The sequence below is a fragment of the Lissotriton vulgaris genome, chromosome 1_1 (assembly GCF_964263255.1).
Source record: "Lissotriton vulgaris chromosome 1_1, aLisVul1.2, whole genome shotgun sequence".
In the NCBI taxonomy this organism is placed as follows: domain Eukaryota; kingdom Metazoa; phylum Chordata; class Amphibia; order Caudata; family Salamandridae; genus Lissotriton; species Lissotriton vulgaris.
In genome coordinates, this window is record NC_141685.1 from 1,669,502,225 (window position 1) to 1,669,523,417 (window position 21,193).

A 21,193-nucleotide genomic window follows, 5' to 3' on the forward strand; every position below is an offset into this window, starting at 1 on the left:
ACAAGCGCAGTTTTAAACAAGCCAGCAACAAAAAAACGAGCGTCACCCTGCAGCCGATAATGAGTGGGAGGGCGGGGGCTGCCTGCGCATGCACGCCACTCTGCAGTTTCGTTTTGCCGAGCGCGAGCCCGGAGAAGAGAAGTGCCGCATGAAGTCCCGGGTCCCAGGTGGGGGCCCGGGTGAAGACCAGCAGGGAGACTGCGGGTCCCCATGCCAATGGGGAGAGCTCAGCTTCTTGGTAGAGGAGCTCGAGTGTTCTGCGGGGCTCCCTTGGCAGATGGTGCGAGCCCGACTCCGGTAAGGTAAGGGGGGGAGGGGGAGCTGTGTGCTGTGTGCTGTGTGCTGTGTGCCTGTATGTGTGTGCATGCGCGCGCCTGTGTGTGTGTGTGCGTGCATGCAGAGGGGTGGGGGCTGGCTGTGTCTGTGTGAGCAGGGGCTGTGAGTTACTCCCCATGTCGAAAGTAGATTTGAGGGTTAAGCCCTGGAAAAACCTAGCGCAATGTGTCCTAATTATTACAATTGGCATATCAGCTCACTGTCCAGCACATCTCACTGCATCACACCAACAAACTGTACGTTACATAGGCAATGGTGGCTAGGTGCAAGTATTGAAAGGCTGACATTTATAGCAATGGCACGAGTAATGTGCTTACGGGGTACACAGCTTAGCAGGAAAAGGAGCGTGGAGCTGTCGACGGAAGCAAAGGCTATGTTGTGCAGAGAGGAGACTAGTCTGTAGTGAAAGGGGCGTCAGGCACGGCCTTCATCATGCTAGGGCTGGTTGGTGTGGATATTCAATGCTGCGGGCGCTAGGGATGATGGCAGTGGAAGATGCCAAGATGGCCGAGGGCGTTAGGGAAAAGGGGCTGCACGTACAAGTACAAGTGCAGGCTGGAAAGGATGGGCTTCATGTCAAAAGTAATTGAGGGTTAAGCCCTAGAAAGACCCAGCACAACAGTATTAAAAGAAGTATAGACAGCAGAAAGTTATAAAGTCCCTCAAACGCGTCCTGAGTGTTTATTTGTCTTCGAGAAGAGGCATAAGGGAGATAAAAGCGTAAACATCTGCGAAATGCCACTAAACTGAAAGCAGACATGGCAGCGCCTGATAAGCATCTTCTAAAGTGCCCCTGTGATTTAACAGTTTGTATCGCAAGCAATCGGGTTCTGCTTTGCAATCAAGAAACGAAACTGAAAGCACGCTTTTCACAGCTGAACAAAGCTGCTGAAAGAAACAAAAGCGCGTGCACGAGGTCAAATCCAGCAAACTCAAAAGGAAACGCGCGTGGCACCCTTTTGTCCCTAATCCCCTCGAAGTTGATAACTATAGTTGTCGAACTTGGACTGCATCCTACGGATGCTTACTCCAGCTCGACCTAAAAAAAAGATATATACTGTACGGATTTACATGTTTTGGCTCCCCCTTTTCTTAGCCCCCGCTTGACGGATCACCCCAACACTTTCCATGCACAAACTAGTCAAACAGTAGCACTTTTTTTTGAAAGGTTTGTGGAGATTAGTCAAACAGCGCCAACATTACTAGCCACACAAACAACACTTTTCCTATGGTTATAGCTGACCAACAAGAACTACCCAGTGGCAACCTCTGCAGGGAAATGCATATTAAACAAGCATTGGAAATGCAATAGGTCTCGCAGCATTAGAGTTAGTGCTTTTAGAATTGTTTATGGGTATTTTTTGTAAATCTTTAGCATTTTTGTTTCCTGTAGCCAATGCTAAAGAATTACAAATAAAAAAAGCCATAAACAATTCTAAAAGCTCTAACTCAAATGCTCCGAGACCTATTGCACTGTGTGAGGGTGGGTGAGGGTGAGTGAGGGTGGGTGAGGGTGAGTGAGGGTGGGTGAGGGTGGGTGAGGGTGGGTGAGGGGTTGAGGGTGAGTGAGAGTGAGGGTGAGTGAGGGTGAGGGTGAGTGAGGTGTTGAGGGTGAGGGAGGCAGGGTGAGGGTGAGGGTGAGTGAGGGTGAGTGAGGTGTTGAGGGTGAGTGAGGGTGAGGGGTTTTGGGTGAGTGAGGGTGAGGGGGAGTAGTTGAGGCTGAGTGAGGGTGAGTGAGAGTGAGGGTGAGTGAGGGGTTGAGGGTGAGGGGTTGAGGGTGAGTGAGAGTGAGGGTGAGTGAGGGTGAGTGAGGGTGAGGGTGAGGTGTTGAGGGTGAGGGTGAGTGAGGTGTTGAGGGTGAGGGTGAGGTGTTGAGGGTGAGGGGTTTTGGGTGAGTGAGGGTGAGGGGGAGTAGTTGAGGCTGAGTGAGGGTGAGGGTGAGTGAGGGGTTGAGGGTGAGGGGTTGAGGGTGAGTGAGGGTGAGTGAGGGTGAGTGAGGGTGAGGGAGGGTGAGGGTGGGTGAGGGTGAGGGAGAGTGAGGGTGAGGGTGAGTGTGAGTGAGGTGTTGAGGGTGGGTGAGGGTGAGTAGTTGAGGCTGAGTGAGGGTGAGTGAGGGTGAGTGAGAGTGAGGGTGAGTGAGGGGTTGAGGGTGAGGGGTTGAGGGTGATGTATGTTTGCCACCAAACTCCCCAGGCCACTAACGCTCGGACGTCCCATGCAGCTTAAATGGTGCGAAGTGAGTTTACAAGCGCACGAGGCCAAGGTATTATGGGGCTTATTTAGAAGCCCCTTGCGCTGCCGGTGGGTCTCTTGTAATGTGTGGAAAGGTGACGAACCGGCAGTGCAAGAGGCTTGCACATAAGCCCCCCATGTATGTAATACATTCATCCCAGAATGCGTGTGCTCAAACACCAGCAGAGCAAAAGCAGCGCATTCCTTCTAATAGGGTGCATTGTTCCTGTTTGTTCCTGGTGTGCCTGATTAAAGGTGTGCCGTGGCGCAAAGTGGAACAGTGAACCCATTATGTAATACGGGCCAAGGTCGTTACACATCGGTAACTGGAAATGTGCAGTTTGTAGAGTAAACAAAAGTCTAGCTGCAATGGACAGCGTGAGAGCCAGAAATGAAGTTAGAAGCCCCTATGTCATGAACATAATATTCATTCTTCTTCTGTACATGCAATGTTTTCACAGGCAGACCAAATATATTAGCTATTTATGAGCAGCTCTGGGAACACATTGCAACATAGATTTTTTTGGAGCAACTCCAAATTCATTGTGGTAAAAACACGCTACTGCAACATTTTGCAGCAACATTGTTCAAGTTTTGTTTGTTGTGTCATATGGCAGTGTCAGAACTTCCTTATATATGCAACGTGTCAGTGAGGTATTTTTTTAAATCTTATTTAAATCTTATTAGCTTATTACATTTTTTAGTTGTGTTAAATGTTATTTTTCTTTACCTGCAATGTCTGCACCCAGCATTTCCTAACCACCTTTGATGTAAACTGGGAAGCCAGTACTTCCGGCCAGTACGTCAATAAAAACAATTCAAAAAACTGTACAATGGTTATTTGGGTACAGAGTGATACTGTGTGGGTGAGGTATATGTGGCACGACATGGTGATGATTTAGTCGTATAAAAGCAAATGAGAAAAATATGAATGAAGTTGGAGCCTTATGAGGTTGAATATCTTTTCAGCTTTTGATTTTTTTTTTAAATAAATAAGTAACTCACGGAAAAGGTTTATGAGACATTCTTGGCACTGCAATAGGACACAATAAAAACGGCAACAACGTTGTTGAAAGTGTAAAAACGGCAACAACGTTGTTGAAAGTGTTTGCGGTAGCATTTTCTTACTATGTGTTATTCCTGCTAAAAAAAATGTATTCTAGTGTGCTGCCAGAAATATCAAAAAATAGCTAATACATTTAGACGGGTAGGGAGAGGCGGCGGGAAGGGGAGGGGGCGGAGCGGGTTAAATTAAACAAACGAGACGGAGGTCTTCTTGTACATTGTCAAATTAAATTAAAAAACTCCTACACCCTCAAAATTCCATCAAAAGTAACAGACAGAAAAACGCCACAACATATTGTTACAACAGCACAGTAATGGGACAACACTACAAAGATGTATTTGCCCTTACTTATAAGTTTTCTTCTAGAAGAAGCATTATTGGCCAACAAAACGTATTCAAGACATTCACCTCTTGCAATTATTTGGTAACGGCACACAATAGTTTACCATTAGTTTGGGGAAGAGAGTGAGGAGAGACAAATGTTCATGCACTTGTGTCAAACGCAAAACGATGGATTTCTAAATGGCTCGGTCATAATAATCTTTTTCCTAAGTCAAAATGCGCTGGTGCTGTTGATGCAGACTTTCCACCGCACGGCAATCTTAAAATCACATGAGAAATACCAGGATCTTTCACACCAACGACACAACGAATATTTGAGCAAACTTTGAAGAAAGATGATGCCGCTAGCACTGTCTGCCCACGCCTGAATAACCCTAGATTTTGAGAAAAGCGTAAGCGCATGTGACAAGCGCAGAACAGCCAAGGCCGCGGCCAACCTACATTAATATAGTTGAAAAGTAACCCTCCCTGGCAATTAATAATGCACAACTTCCAGCCAGCAAATGCGTTGATCCTGATGCCGCAATCTAATTCGTAACTACAGTCCAAAGGGGCTGGTCATCGAGATGAAAAGTGACAGAAGGTGGAGTAGCTTACAGGCAACATGGTGAGTGTCGGAAAGAGAAGGAAGCAGAAATCACTGCCTGCTGCTCAGGGAAGAATCCATGTTGGCCGGAGCAGGGGGCGGAGCAGGGAGAGCGGGCTTTGTAATGTAATTGACACGGCCGGCCGGTCGTGAAACTGAAAGCATGGCCGGCCGGCCGTGAAAGCCTTTGATGCGGCAGGGGGAAATGCGAGACGGCGGGGAGGGGGCGGAGCGGGTAAACATAGACGGACGTGCACGCGCTTTTAAGGTCAATGCGCGGCAGGTTTCTGGACCAGGGTCAGCGGACTCGATAATTCTCTCGCCTCGGTGCCCACTCTGATCAGCGGTCACACTCGGCAACTCTGGGCATTAGCTTGCCTCATCTTCACTAACGGCCCCCCAGACCGCCGGGGATGCCTGGTCGCACCCTGGAGATACCCATTAAGGGACCATCTCTCAGGGAAGCCAGGAAGGGTTTCGCAGCGGTCGAAGCGCCAGGACGCCTACGGGTAGCAGTGCGCTATATAAATGCCAACACATTTACATTTCCCTTAGGTTGTGGTGCGAAAGCAACAAACAACTGTTTTGTTTTTCTGAATGCCTTTGTCCTGTCAACATAATATAGCAGAGCTCTCTGACATCTAGGGTGTTTAGGGCTCTTTCAGCTACTGACTGAATTTTGGAAGAACACTGGCAGTTCTATAGATTGGTTGATGTGGAAATTGGATATGACTTTTGGCATAGACTTAGGGTTTGTTCCAAGTACTACCCTGTTTGCGTGTATTTGCATAAAGGGTTATTGAATAGTTAGTGCTTGTAGCTAGCTAACTCTTCTAAGTGAGGTTATAGCAATAAGGAAAGCCAGCTTCCATGTGAGAAATTGTAGTTCACATGGATGTAGGGGTTCAAAAGGAGGCCCCATAAGTCTGGTGAGTACAACGTTTAGATTCCAGACTGGTGAAGGTGGGTTTTTTGCAGGAATTACTCTTTTGAGGCCCTCCATGAACACTTTTATTGCTGGTACTCTAAACAGTGAAAGGTGTTGTCTGTTTTTGAGGTATGCTGCTATAGCAGCTAATTGTAGTCTTATAGAAGAATAAGCCAGGTTATGATGTTTTGTATAGAAGAATCTAATGGATTGATTTGGTTATTGTTACAGTAAATAACAAATCTTTTCCATTTAGCTGCATAACATGCCCTAGTAGTTGTCCTTCTTGCCTCCTTAATGATGTTCATGCAGTCTGGCGGCAAGTTAAGGTATCCGAACTCTAAGACTTCAGGAGCCAGATCGCTAGGTTCAACTGATTGGGATCTGGGTGTTTGATTTCTCCATGGCTCGGAGTCAGAAGACTGGGTGCGAGTTTTAGTCTTTGATGAGGCACTACTGAGAGTTCTAGGAACGTTGTGTACCATGGCTGCCTTGCCCATGTTGGAGCAACTAGGATCATTGTGACCGACTGTTGCCGGAGTTTGCGTGCCACTAGTGGAATTAGTGGAGCTGGTGGAAAAGCATACGCAAATCTGCCTGACCAGTTCATCCATATCGCATTGCCCTGTGACAACGGATGTGGGAACCTGGCAGCAAAGTACTGGCATTTTGAGTTTTCTTTTGTGGCAAACAGGTCTATCTCTGGGTGCCCCCATTTTTGAAACAATAGTTGGAGGACTTGAGGGTGAATCTCCCATTCGTGTAGTTGCTGGCTGTGTCTGCTGAGTAGATTCGCTATCTGATTGTCCTTCCCTGGCAGGTGTTCTGCCAGGAGAAAGATGTTTTTTGGAATTGCCCACTTTCATATGTTTTGCGCTACGTGAGACAGTTGTAGAGAGTGCGTTCCTCCCTGTCTCTGTATGTAGTACATGGCTGTCGTGTTGTCTGTCTGGATCAACACAGTCTTGTTGTACAGGTGTTTCTGGAATGCTTTTAGAGCTAGAAATATTGCTAGCAACTCCAAATGGTTGATATGCATTTTTTTCTGCTAGGTTGTCCAAAGCCCTTGCACTGTGTATTGGAGTACGTGAGCTCCCCAACCCAACAGTGATGCGTCCGCTGTTATCACTATTTGTGGAACCTGCTCTTGGAACAGTCGTCCTTTGGAAAAGTTTTGTGGGTTCCACCACTGCAGAGAGTTGTATGCACGACTGTTTACCAACACTAGGTCCTCTAATAGTCCTTGAGCTTGGTTCCACTGTTTTGCTAGGCATTCCTGCAGTGGACGCATGTGAAGTCGGGCATGAGGGACAATGAAAATGCAGGAGGCCATCATGCCTATGAGCTGCATGAACACTCGAGCTGACAGGGAGTGTTGTGGTTGGAATTTGCGAATGAGCATTTCCATAATGGCTATCCTCGCTGCGTTTGGATATGCCTTTGCTAGCGAGGTGTTTATAGTAGCTCCCAGATATTGCTGTATGTGGGATGGCTGTAGGTTGGATTTTGGGTAGTTTATGGAAAAGCCTAAGCTGTGTAGCAGCTGAAGTGTTTGAGACATATGGCTTTTGCGCTGTTTGTACAATTTTGCTTGTATCAGCCAATCGTCCAGGTATGGATAAACGTGAATATGTTGTCTCCTTAGATGTGCAGCTACTGTCGCTAGACATTTTGTGAACACTCTCGGAGCTGTGGTCACCCCAAAGGGGAGAACTTTGAATTGATAGTGCTGGTTTTGGATTGTGAACCTGAGATACTTCCTGTGAGAAGGATGTATAGGTATGTGGAAGTATGCATCCTTGAGGTCTGAAGGTTGCTAGGAAGTCTCCTTGCTTTAGCAATGGGAGGACTTGCTGTAGAGTGATCATGTGGAAGTGCTCCGAAAGTATATACTGGTTTAGGGGTCTGAGGTCCAGTTTTGGTCTGAGGGACCCGTCCTTCTTGGGAATGAGGGGGTATATTGAGTATACTCCTGTTCCTTGGTGCTGGAAAGTGACTGGCTCTATGGCCCCCTTTTCCAGCATACTTTTCACCTCTTGTTGTAACAGAGCGATGTGTTTCGTGGACATTGGAAGGTGTCTGGGTGGTATGTTGGGTGGAGTAGAAGTCAGTTCTAGACAGTAGCCATACTGGATAATTTGTCTTACCCACCTGTCTGTGGTAATGTTGTTCCAGACTGGTAGGAACTGTTGTATTCTTCCTCCGACCGGTGTTATGTGGTCTGGAGGTAGTGTATTGAAGTCACTGTTTTGTGGCAGTGGAGGTTCTGTTATTGCCTCCACGTCCTCTCCCCTTATTGCTATTTCCTCTGTATCCACCTCGATTGGGACCTTTATTGAAGGTGGACTGGGTATTGGCTTTATATGCCGAGGCACCTGGTGACGTGTTGCCTCGTGCAGCTCATCTGTATGATGAGCGCCGAAAGGAGCTTTTATGCTGTTGGAACTGCAGCGCACCCATTGATTTTGCAATCTGTCTTTTTTCATTTTATCCAGAATATTATCTACTGCTGGTCCAAAGAGGAAGTCTGGATTGACCGGCTGGTTTAGAATAGTAGATTGCACCTCGCTTTTACAGCCTGAGATCCGTAGCCATGCGTTTCGTCTTAGCAAGACACTAGTGTTAACGGATCTTGCTGCGGTATCTGCTGCGTCTAATGCACATTTAATGGAAGTATTTGTGATGAGCTTTCCCTCCTGAATAAAAGCATCAGCTTGTCCTTTGAATGGCTCAGGTAGATGTTGCAGTATGCTCTCTAGTCTATCGTAGTGTGCCCTATCGTAGCGAGCTAGTAGAGCCTACGTGTTAGCTATTCTCCATGAATTGGCTGCCTGTGCAGCCACTCTTTTTCCTGAGGCTTCAAGGATTTTTGATTCTTTATCGGGAGTGTAGGAAGGTGGATACCCGACTATGGTTGCCCCCAACTTTTTTTTGCCTGGTGTTTTGCTGGTTTTCCGACTTAGTTGGCCTGGGGCCCTGCCAATCATGACCCCAGGCCTACTGCTCTCTCTCTAAAATGGATTCCATGTACCTTAGGTGCATTATCCAATTGGGACTGGGCCACCTTATCAGACCCTGTAACTCAGGGCATAGGTGTACCCAGGGCCTACCAGGGGCTGAAGCATGTATTATGCCACCCCTGGATGGCCATCTAAATCTGACAACTGGCTGCACGACAGCTGGGGCAAGGTGGTGTAATCACCCTTTGCTTTAGATATAGTACACCTATATCTAAACCTAAAAATGGACACACAGATTCCTATCAGTCACTCCTATGGCAGGCCTTGACAATCCTGAAGGCAGAGTGCTTGGAATCGTGTGAGATGGTGCTCTGGCATGAGCTGAGCCCGTTTGCAGCTTGCGGAACCAAGTCCTAATAGCTGTTCCATGATAATGCATACCATATACTCTTAAGTGCATTATAATCCTCGCGGTTAAATGCTATCTTTGGTATTGCTTTATCAAAACATGTCGAGTAAGGTGTCATACGAATTGGAATACTAACCCCTCGCCAATTCTGGCGACGGGGTTAGCATTCCACCCTTCTAGAGGGACACGACATGTATGTAACTGTGAACCCCGGTTAAAGTTAAACGAAGCCTCAGCTCCACAAAAAGGATGCTGCCACCACAGACACGAGTCTGACCTCCTGCTGCTGGGAGTCCTTCCAGCGAGGAGAGCTTGGACAAAGGGTTTCCTGTCAGGGACAGTGCTAGCACCATCCCAGACAGGGTTTTGTGTATCCTGGGTAGGCAGGGCTTTACAGGAAGGTGACTGCTGAGTGGCACCCTGGTGCTCACTACGCATCTGCCGGCTAGAACCAGTTCCAGGGGCACACCAGCCCCTGGCCTGGGGAAAGTCCGGCATGGGAGAGGGGTGTAACCACCCCCCTTCCTGGTCCCACCCCTAGGGCAGGACCTAGTCGCGTACCCACCCCTTTCTTTAGGATAAAGGCAGGAGCGGGGACCCTTCCAAATTAGATCATCTTTGAATCCTGAAACTACTTTCTACGAAAGGAACTCAAGACTTCTTCTCAAGATTTCTCCCTTGTGGCTAAGGAGTAGTCACCCTGCATCCGCAGGCACCATCTAAGAACTCTGCGGTTTGCTGCACGTCCTTCCTCAGGAATCCGACCGACCAGCACGACGAGACCCAGCTTCCCTGGCACCTCTGACCTCTACCTACCTCTACAGCTAAGCTGAGAACCGTAGGTGCGACGAGACCTCGAGGGACCGGCCATCATCAGAACTGCACGACTTCTATCCAGCACGACCGCCGAGGGATCCTCTGGTGAGTGCTTTGGGGTCCGAGAAGCCCCGACCCTTAGCAGCTCCAGCACCGAAGTCCAGCCTCCCAGCATCTCCACGATCTGCGTGGGGCCCTTCTGCTTTTTGCTGCTCACCGTGTTGTTTGGCTACTAGCCCGCTGGCTTGTGGCCTTCTGAACGACGCCCGACGACATCACTGCTGCTGGTCTGGTTGCTCCAGACTGGCCCTTGCTCCCTTCCAAGAGAGGAGCACCCCGGACCCTCCTGGTCCACTCCAGACGCCATTTTGAGTCCACCGCGTGGGCTTGAATTTGCCAAGACTTGTTGCCCCAATCCTGGGTCCAGCGACGTCGACAGCATCATCCATCGTGAGACAGCTCGCACCTCCATCCTGGTCGCCGACAACGCCACCTGGTCCGTGAGATCTGCAGAGCACAGCGTCGCCCACTCACCTAGTCGAGGTGACTACCATCCGGTGCCCTTCTGGTGCCACCTGACTACTGGCTAGTAGTCACGAACTTGGTCCCCTCTGCTTTCAGGTGTCATCCATCTTCGATCCAGGCTTGGATCAACTCGAACTATCTTCACTGGTCGCCTGCCAGCAACTTCTTTCTTCAGGCTCCTGGTTCGTCTACGAGGATTCCCGACGTCTTTTGAGACATATGCAGCTGCAGCCCCTGGGCTAGGTAAACTCGGCATTTCGGTGCCCCAGCATAGCCTCACTATCCAAGGGTCAGGATCCACTGTCGTTTTCGATCTACCTTATCGGGTTCGCCCGAGAACACTAACTTTGTCTTTACTAGCTCCCATAGACTTTGTCCCGCATCCCGCGTGAGAGTGCACACTCTGCACCCACTTGTGGGACACCCCCGCGCCGCACGGCCACCAGCTGCTGCGTGTGCCACTCCGCTTTGCCCTCTGCCTCGCTGCCTGCCTCGTTGCCGGCTGCCGCCGCTGCCGTCTGTTTTGTTTTGTTTTTGTAAAACATTTGTGCTTGTTTTTCTGCCTCGTTGCCGGCTGACGCCGCTGCCGTCTGTTTTGTTTTGTTTTCGTATAACATTTGTGCTTGTTTTTCACTGTATTTACTTCCCGTGTTAGCGTCGTGTTTAAGCATTTGTGCCTGTTGTTTTGGTCACTTTTGCCCGTTTTCTCGTTCTCCTTCCTGTCTGCCCGCCTACCTCGCCGCCCTCCGCCTTCCCTCCCCGCTTCCCGCCACCACCGCTGACCACGCCCCTTCTCCCTTCTGCTCCCGCCTCCCAGCTGCCCCGCCCACTTCGCCTTAAATGGCGACCGTGCGAACGCGCAGCGGTCACGCGCAGCGGGCGCGCCGATTGTGCGCCGAAGGCGCGCCAAAGGTAAGCCCGTCTGCGCCCGTCCGCGCCTGGACCGCGCCCAGTGCCAGGACCCCTGGCCCCCGAAGACCCCGACCGACCCGCCCAGACGTACTCCGCCGCCACCCTCATCGCTCTCAACTCCGGCCGACTCCCAGAATGCCATCAAGCCACACCACGACGCACCCACGGACCTTTCACCTGCCACGCCTGCAAATTCACCTGCATCCGGACCTGCCTCACACCAGCACCCGCCAAGTCGAACACCAGCAGCACCCACCTCAAGTGCATCCTGCTCAACACCCGCTCCGTCCACAGACACGCCATCGAACTCTGGAACCTCCTAGACGCCACAGCCCCTGACGTTGCCTTCCTCACGGAGACCTGGATGAACGCCTCTTCAGCTCCCGACATCGCCATCGCTATCCCAGAGGGCTACAAGATCGTCCGGAGGGACCGCAACGCCAACCAGATGGGAGGAGGCATCGCCATCATCCACAGGAACACCATCCGTCTCACGACCAGCACCGACAACACCCTGACCACCGCCGAACATCTGCATTTCCAGATTCACACCGACCCGAACACCACCCTCAGAGGCACCCTGATCTACCGACCTCCGGGACGACGCACCCAATTCAGCGAGGACATCGCCGACTTTGTCAGCCCGCACGCCCTCCCCTCCGCTGACTACATCCTCCTGGGGGACCTCAACTTCCACCTGGAGAACAACAACGACCGCAACACCAGCACCCTGCTCGACAACCTCGCCAATCTTGGACTCAAGCAGCTGGTGTCCACCCCCACCCACCTAGCCGGACACACACTCGACGCAGTCTTCACCTCCAGCACAGACATCGACTTCAGCCACGCCACAGAGCTTCAATGGACGGACCACAGCTGCGTCCACTTCACCTTCAAGAGAACGACGACCCACCACCACCAGCATCAGGCCGCCCGCAGAAGCTGGAACAAGATCACAGCAGACCAGCTCGCCGCTTCCCTGAGCCAGCACCCTCCCGCCAGCTCAGCGAACCCCAGCCAGGCCGCCGACAACCTCACGAGGTGGATCAGCAACTGCGCGGACGAACTCGCCCCGCTGAGAACCCCGCCCAGCAGATCCGGCAGCAAGAAAGCCCCGTGGTTCACCGACGAACTCAAGAGCTCCAAGAAGAACTGCCGAGCCCTCGAGAAAGTCTGGAGAAGGGATCCTACACCAGACAACAGGACCACCTTCAAGCTGGCCACCCGGAAGCACCACCAGCTGATCCGCGCCGCCAAGAAAACTGCTTTCAAGGACCGGCTGGACAACAACGCACACAACTGCAAGGAACTCTTCAACATCGTGAAAGAGCTATCCAACCCCAGCGCAGGAAACAACGACATCACCCCATCGCAAGACCTCTGCAACTCCCTCGCTTCATACTTCCACAACAAGATCGCGGACATACACAACAGCTTCAACAACCAACCAACGAACACCAAGACCGAACAACCACCCCCCACCACCACCCTCCACGCCTGGACCCCGATCAGCACCGAAGACACCATCCGCACGATGAACTCCATCCACTCCGGATCACCGACTGACCCCTGCCCTCACCACATCTTCAACAAGGCTGACGCTGTCATCGCACCCCACCTGCGAGACATCATCAACACATCCTTCGACACCGCCACCTTCCCTGAGAGCTGGAAGCACGCCGAACTCAGCGCTCTTCTCAAGAAACCCACAGCGGACCCCACCGAACTCAAGAACTACCGCCCCATCTCGCTCCTCCCGTTTCCAGCCAAAGTCATCGAGAAGACCGTCAACAAGCAGATGGCCGCCTTCCTCGAGACGAATGGATCCTCACAGTCCGGCTTCCGAGCCAATCACAGCACCGAGACCGCCCTCATCGCCGCCACCGATGACATCCGAGCCCTGATGGACAACGGAGAAACAGCGGCCCTCATCCTCCTAGACCTCTCCGCGGCTTTCGACACTGTCTGCCACCGCACCCTAGTACAGCGCCTCAGCAATGTCGGAATCCAGGACAAGGCGCTGGAATGGATCATCTCCTTCCTCGACGGAAGAACACAGAGAGTCCGTCTATCACCGTACAAGTCAGAGGCCACCGAAGTCATCTGCGGCGTCCCTCAAGGATCCTCTCTGAGCCCCACCCTCTTCAACGTCTACATGAGCCCCCTCGCGGCCATCGCACGCCAGCACAACCTCAACATAATCTCCTACGCCGACGACACCCAGCTGATCCTCTCCCTGACCAACGACCCCGCCGCCGCCAGAGCCAACCTGCACGAAGGGATGAAAGAGGTAGCCGAGTGGATGACGACCAGCCGCCTGAAACTGAACTCGGACAAGACGGAGGTCCTCATCCTGGGCTCCTCACCCTCCGCCTGGGACGACTCCTGGTGGCCTCCCGCCCTGGGCACCGCACCCAAACCGACAGACCATGCACGCAACCTGGGCTTCATCCTGGACTCCTCCCTCTCCATGACCAGGCAAGTCAACAACGTCTCATCGGCATGCTTCAACATCCTCCGCATGCTACGGAAGATCTTCTGGTGGATCCCCACCGAGACCAGGAAGACCGTCACCCAGGCCCTCGTCACCAGCCGACTGGACTACGGCAACGCCCTCTACGCCGGTACCACCGCCAAGCTCCAGAAGAGACTCCAGCGGATCCAGAACGCCTCAGCCAGACTCATCCTCGACATCCCACGAACCAGCCACATCTCCGGACATCTGAGAGACCTTCACTGGCTCCCCGTCAACAAAAGAATCACCTTCCGCCTCCTCACCCACGCACACAAAGCCCTACATGACCAAGGCCCGAGCTACCTCAACAGCCGAGTCAACTTCTACGCTCCCAAACGCCACCTCCGATCAGCCAACCACGCCCTCGCCGACGTCCCCCGCATCCGAAGAGCGACTACAGGAGGAAGGTCCTTCTCCTACCTGGCCGCCAAGACCTGGAACTCCCTCCCGACCGACCTGCGCCTGACCCAAGACCACCTGTCCTTCAGGAAGAAGCTGAAGACCTGGCTGTTCCAGCAGTAGCGGCACCCCCCCCCCCCCCCCCCCCCACGGGTATGTAGCGCGCTCTATAAATGTCTTTGATTGATTGATTGATTGCACCCGAGTCCCCTAGGCCTCCTACTAGTAATCTGAAGGTTCAGTAACGTAGTCCTAGCGATTCCAAAGCCTATTAGTATAGTACTTACCTGCTAGTAATTTCGCATTCCACTTCCATAGTATATGGTTTTTCATGCCCCTCGGGCATTTGTGTAAATTGTGCAACTTGAAGTATTTTCATAAGAGTTTTGTTGTGTGCTTAGTACCCTGTCCTCATAAAGAGTACAGGGCTGTTGTGATTTAAATAAATACAGTTTATTTTCATAACACTTGTGTGGTGTCCTTTCACTTGATGTTCAAGGGGTATATGTGATGGTATAACAGCTGGCTTAACACGCCCTCTAGAGTTTAGCCTGAAGACAGCTCGTATCCACGCTACTAGGATAGCTGGTCTAAGGTTGACTTACAACCAATCACCATAAGGGTCGTTTGGACTGATACATAGTGATCAATAGAATAGTGAGCACTGCATATCAGGCCAACTTCTCACAGGGAGGTGGTGCTTCTCCAGTGGTTTGGGAGTTAGCCCTTTTACGTGCATTAGCTACAACTAATGAATCAAGTGGTAGTTGACCTCTAATGTATGTGGGGTCTGTAGGGGCAGGCCTATATTTTTTCTCAACCCTAGGGTTGAGAACACGTGCTCTAGCTGTATCCCTAAAGATATCAGTGGCGTGTTTTAGTACACCCTTTAACATAGGGAGTGTTTTAACTGTTCATTCGGAACAGGCAAATGTGTCAAAAAGGAAATCCTCCTCTATTGGGTCACTATGCATATCAACATTGTGGTATAGTGGAGCCCTGTCCACTAGTAGGTTAAATGCTACTGTATCATCTGTGGGTGATGGTTTAACTGGGTAGGAGGAGGTGTCAGGGATGGGATGTGTATCATATGGGTCTTGTTGATTGTCCCATGTTTTATCGACCTTCTTTGGTTGTTTGTCCTTTGTCGAATCAATTGGTTTCTTCGGTTTGACTGGGTTCTTCAGGGCAGTTGTGCTCGGCTCGATCGGCTTTGGCGCAACCTTCTTTGGTTGGACTGCTTTCGGTTCGTCGACTTTCGGTTCGACCGGCTTTTTCGGTGCGACGTTCGAGTCAACCCCCCTTTTTTGGTTCGACGACCTTTGGTTGTAAAAGCTTACGCGGTACGTCGAGCCTCGGGTCGGTGGCCTTTGTGTCTGCGATTTTCAGTACGATGACCTTCGGTCCGACAGCCTTCGGATCGACAACCTTTGGTTTTTTGAGAACGTGACTTGGGCCTGGAGTGTCAAAAGGCTTTTCTTTGGTATTCGTAGCAGAGCTTGAATGCGGGGCTATTGAATCAGTGTCATGAATTTGGCCAAGGCCTGTTGGCGATGCCTCGACCAGAGCCTTTGTTCTCGGTGGGTTTCAGGGGCAGTGTACTCCCGGTTCGCCCCTGCGGGATCTGTTAAGTCTTCCAAATCGTCCTCGACGGCCACGATCTCTAGATCCGAGTCTTCTACGTCGACGAGCTCTTGGTAGTCATCGAAAATGTTTTCCGGGTCTGGTGCTGGTCTCTGCATCTCTTGCCTAGCGGCCCGTCGATTCCGGATCGTCTTTTTGGAACGGAATCGGGCACAAGCCATGCAATCTTCTTTCTGGTCCGGTGACAAGCACTTGTTACATACTGGATGTCTGTCAGTATGCGGGTACTTGGAATGGCATTGTGGGCAGAATTTAAATGGACTCCGTTACATCGACGATAGGTCCACGTGGCGTCGAAAGGCCCAACCGGCCGCGTCGACGACCGGAGAGAAGAAGGAAGTTTATCCGAGGTAACAGCCACAGAGCGGAAACAATACAGTCGATTCCGAAGGCCTTTTGGCCCGTAAAAAAGTTTTGTTTCGATTCCGAACTTTGAGTGTAGGAAAAACATCCGAACCCAATGGCGGAAAAAAAAAAAATCCGAAGATGGAGAGGATGCCCATGCACACTGAAGTCCAAGGGAGGAGCCACCTATCTAGTAATACTTCGAAGACTCTTCCAGGACAACAAGGTGCAATCATCCGGACCCAACACTAGGCGGCGATCTATGCACGGATCTGAATTCAGCAGCCCACATGCCTCGAACTTACTGTTATGTGCTTATTGCCTCTATGGACCACCCCAAAGGATTATCTGTGGTAAATAGCTAACACCCATTAACCTACAGCCCTCCTTTGCAAACAAATTGCACAATTTAAGCAGATTCTGTGTACATAACTCCACAAAAGGGTAAGCCTATAGAGCTATACAGTAATTTGTAATGTAGACATTTCGTACAGTATTCACTACAACTGCTTTTAAATCACTAAGGGCCTGATTCGGAGATTGGAGGTGTGGGAGCTGGCCACTGCCACACTCCCACACCACCACACCTCACCGTCCCCGCCAGATTATGAGATTCTTTGCTGTCTGGCAAGCAGGCGGTGTGGCAGTTCCATTGCAGTGCCTATTAATAAATCACCACAAGGGGAGCACCCAAGGCTGTGCCTGCATGCTCTAGCTGTGCAGTCCATGCCATGCAGGAAAGGGAATGCATGCATCCCCGTGCACTGGGGCAAAAGGGGGCCTTGGAGGGCCCCCTTAATTTCCCCACCAGCAGCCTTTTCATGGCGGGTTCACTGCCATGAAATGGCTGGCAGTGGGGAAAGTAGTCATATGTTTGGCAGTGCCGCAGCTGCACCACCAAGCATATTGCTTCCCCAGAGCACCACAAGACTGCCACGGACGGTGGTCCTGTGGAAGTCCGACCGCCGTACTCTTAATATGGCAGTCCCCGACTTCCACCGCAAGTTCGGCTGTCCAAAGGACAGCCAACCTCGTAATCAGGTCTTATGTTACAAACTCTCAAATGGGAGCCTACCATGTGGGAACCAAAAATTCACTTCTTTTTTGAATCAAGAATAAAGCAGTCCAAGAGCCACAAAAGAACCCTACCCTGAAATGGCTTTGCTAACTGTAATAGAACAACAGATGCAAATGGTTTACTTCAAATGACCAGTGTATTGTCAGCATCTCAAAGCAGTCGAATTCAGCATTGATGAGTACTAGGATTCCCAGAATCAGACAGCTAAAAACAGTAACTCAAAGAAGAGCAGGTCTGAAGCAGTTCTAAGCAACAATTCCATTTTCTTCCACAACATTTGTGGAATCCCTGCACCAACTTTGAAATGAAAGAAGAAATCAAATTACATCGTAATAAGACCACAGAGGACAATAGTACCTGCTAGTGACAATGATTACATCCTCTGAGATGTTAGCCATTTCTTTGATGGTCAAGTAACACATCCGCCTCAAGATTTGCTGGAAAAGTATGAAAATAAAAATGATTAACTTATAGGTCTGCTTAAATAAATATGCACAATTACTAAAATGGCATGGTCGTAAAAGAAAATCAGCAGCACAAATGTCTATTTAATTATTTGACTTTTATAAGACCACGTTCTCCTCCGTACATTCTCAGATCATGAAAAAGGAAGAGGCAGTGCGGTTCAGGCAGCAATGTTAAACAATTGATCCCTCACACCTGCAATAAAATGACCATCCCTGGAGAGTGAGTGAGGGATGTAGGACAGGAGGGCAATAAAGATTACCGCATTTATTCCCTGGCCACTTTGTTGAGGATGCGAACAACAATGCTAGCTAGTACAAAGTGCAAGGCACTTTGGGTTAAACATTCAAGAACCAGACACAGATTTAGACTGCAAAAGCATTTCACAGCCATTCATAACAGATACTAAAAGAGATAAGGCAGACTCCCACAGCAGACCTAAATTAGTTATAGCTAGAAAAGCGATGTGGAAAGAGATAGATTGAGAGGTTTTGCTAAAGTAGTTAATGTGTAGGCGTTTTTAAGCTTTTCTACAGGGGGTTAAGCAAAGAGGCCACTCTTATGTCAAAAGGAAGAATGCTCAACATTTAGAGGCATTGCCAGAGAAGGAGCTTTACCATCAAACCCCCTTAATGGTGGGAAAGTAGAAGATGGCATGGTGATTCTTCAAGTCAATACTAGCTCAGCTTATAAAGGAAACTCTCCTCTAAGAGTCAAAATCCCTATACCAGGAGTCACCAACCTTTTCTGTATTAAGAGCTACTTATGTTTACGGAAAATCATCCTGAGCTACTATTATGATTAGCTTTTTAACGGTAATTGCATTAGTGCAAAATGAAATTCATGGCCACCATATATGAGATTTCAAGCCGTAATCACCTCAGTTCATCAGGCAGGGTGGCCAGCAGTAACGTAAAACAAGACTTTGTCAATGTGGAATTCCGCTACACAAGTAATAAAGGTAATAATAGTAGAAATTAGTCTACCCAGAACCACATGCTTGATCTGTCAAATATCAGCTTCAAATATACCTTGGAAACGCAACAATTTTTCACCAAACATCAGCTTAAGACTTCTATATATACATTTTTGTCTTAAATACACACTTTATTTGTTTATACATAGAATTCAACTAAGCAAAGCTTCTCATTCAGTAGTCTGGGCTGCACACAGAAGAGGTATTTCTAGGTAGCTGGAGAGCTACATATAACTCATGAGCTACTCGTTGGCGAAGCCTACACCATACTGTTGCTCCTTTTATTCACTGAAAGGAACTACAACACAGAACGTGTAGGCATTCTCGCAGTTTTTCCACTCACATCATTGGACTGAAATAATCTTGTCATCGCAAAAAATGCTTCTGTGGCTTCTGTCGTTCCAAAATGTTCACCCTGTGGATGGGATTCAGAAAGGCATCATAAGAACAGATATCATTTTCAGAAATGTATATAGCAGGGATGGCTATTCACAACAGTGTCTACATAGCTCAGCAAGCCAAGAGAAGGTCTCTTTAAACATTACACACTGCTAATAAACTAAAGGTACCTGGAGCACCGCAAAACAGTTGTGCATATCATGTCTGCAAACAGAATAGAATGACTGGTGGAGACAATAAGGTGCATTTGCATTTACAAAATTCCTATTTACAGAACTTAATACATCATTCCTTACACTGCAGCTTCATACTTGCCTGCTACTCGGTTTAAGGCCTTTTTCAACTGGGTTACCATTCTTATGGCAAACGGCTTGGTGTGGTAAACTTGAACACCTTTGGAAACCAGCATGGAGAATACTGGCAAGCTTTCCACCATCCCAAGATCAGTGGGCTGGCCAACAGTAACACCAGTTCATTATGGCACTTTACAAGAGCATAAACTGCAGTTTGAAGCACTAAGAGGAGTAAGAGTACAACATATGGAGCTGTGCTGTAAATTATACTACATTTTGGTTGAAGGCATCATCTCTCTAAAGGTGCAGCCTACATGCCATTTTGCGTTGGTGGCAGAATGGGACTGCAGCTAAAAGTAAATGTAGGTAGTGTCAATAAGTAAAATAACAGCATTTAATGCAATTTGTTTACCTGGAATGTGATAGCAAATGCAGTCTTTCAAAGGGAATGTGATCCAATATGGCTTTAGGAACATGAAAAGATCCACAAAGGAGTCAATCTTGATGCCATTTCCCCCTCCCTTATCCACATCTTTCAGAGCTACCAAATGTTATGATAAGAGCACAAAACAGATGAGGAAAAGATAGAAATCCCTAACTGCTGCATAAACCTCACTGGGTATAGTTGGATCTAAAGAATGTAATAGAAATTAAATATTTCCCCTATGACCCTTTATTCATTATGCTGGTAGTCATTAAATCAACTGTATTCTACACAGAATGTAGAAGATGGCCACAGGTGCCAACACAGAGAGGTTTCCCCTTGCACTTAACCTGCTTCCATGGCCTTAATTCACAAGTGATCACTCTTGAAAGACGGCTTTTTCTGGCATGAGTACATCAAAAGTATGGGGATGTGCACTAGTGCTGCTTGCTGCAATCCTAGAGTGAAGTTCATGCCAAGCTACACTGGAATAAATAATCAGCCACTCTGGGCTACACTCCAGTCCCTCTTTTTGCCCACTGTGCCACTTCGGATAAGAACCACCTTCATGCAAATAAGGCAGGGTTCAGATCCAATTAGAACAGTCCAGCCTGTCCAGCCTGAACTGCCATGCCAAGTCCCCTCTTGTTGTGTGTTTTCTGCAAGGGCCCATTGTAGTTTTCCCTATGTTAGCCTAACTGTGCAAGGTGAAGGCCGCATTTTCCTTTGCACATGTCACTATATAAACATGCGTGCTTTTGTGCAACATTGTACTTCACACAGAACCTGCTTATGTCTTCACGTTCTGTTCTTTTCCGGGTTATAGTCTAGGCATCACAGACAAGGTCAAAAAACAATGTCCCTTGTTATTCTTTCTAGCCAGGCACTGGCACCTAGGCCTAACACAAGAATAAAGCTGTTGTTTATGTGCATGAATGTCCTAGCAAATAGATCAGCACATGAGCCACAAACAGGCACTTGGAACGAGAATTCTGAGACAAGAACTCTGCATCTGCTGCTATGTAGAGCGTTCGGGTCTGCTGATAGCCCTAGAGATCTTTCATATAATCATTTCGCTTTACTCGCAGGGGAGGGGCGTTAGGTTATTGTGTCTTCTAAAATGACAGCACTTTTCATGGTATATGGATTACTAACAATGCCAACGGAATTTTTATTATGCATTAGTTTTCGAATTGTGGCCAGTATACTGCATTTCAGAGCACGATAGTTTAATAAATATTCTAAACATCCTTCAGGTTTCTTGTTTATCTTATTGTGGACGAGTAAGAGTGAGAAAGCGAAAGGGTGTGTCCTGTTACCGCGATCCCAGTGAGGGTCTACAGTAATGTGTTCTGGGTGTGCCAATTCACTTGTTCCTCAGGTAAGGTTAGGAGGGCAAGTGAGGCACTACAGCTCGTCTGGATCAGGCTCACCGCTACTGAGGTAGTCAGATGACTCAGTCACTATAAGCTGATGTTCCATGGTCACAAGCATAGTTCTGTTCCACAGTAGAATCCCGCAACAAGATAAATGCGATACAAGC

At 49.1% G+C, this 21,193-nt stretch overlaps 1 protein-coding gene across 2 annotated transcripts in view; it reads right to left on the reverse strand.

The window, feature by feature from the left end:
• The window catches only part of COPG2 (coat protein complex I subunit gamma 2), a 384,275-nt gene that overhangs the window by 326,932 nt on the left and 36,150 nt on the right, over nt 1-21,193 (reverse strand). For both annotated transcript variants that reach the window (XM_086918917.1, XM_086918916.1), the window contains exons 4-5: nt 18,878-18,949; nt 17,451-17,530 (exon numbers count right to left, since the gene is read on the reverse strand). In XM_086918917.1, coding sequence (XP_086775043.1) covers nt 17,451-17,530; nt 18,878-18,949 — 152 coding nt within the window. The remainder of the gene's footprint in view (nt 1-17,450; nt 17,531-18,877; nt 18,950-21,193) is intronic.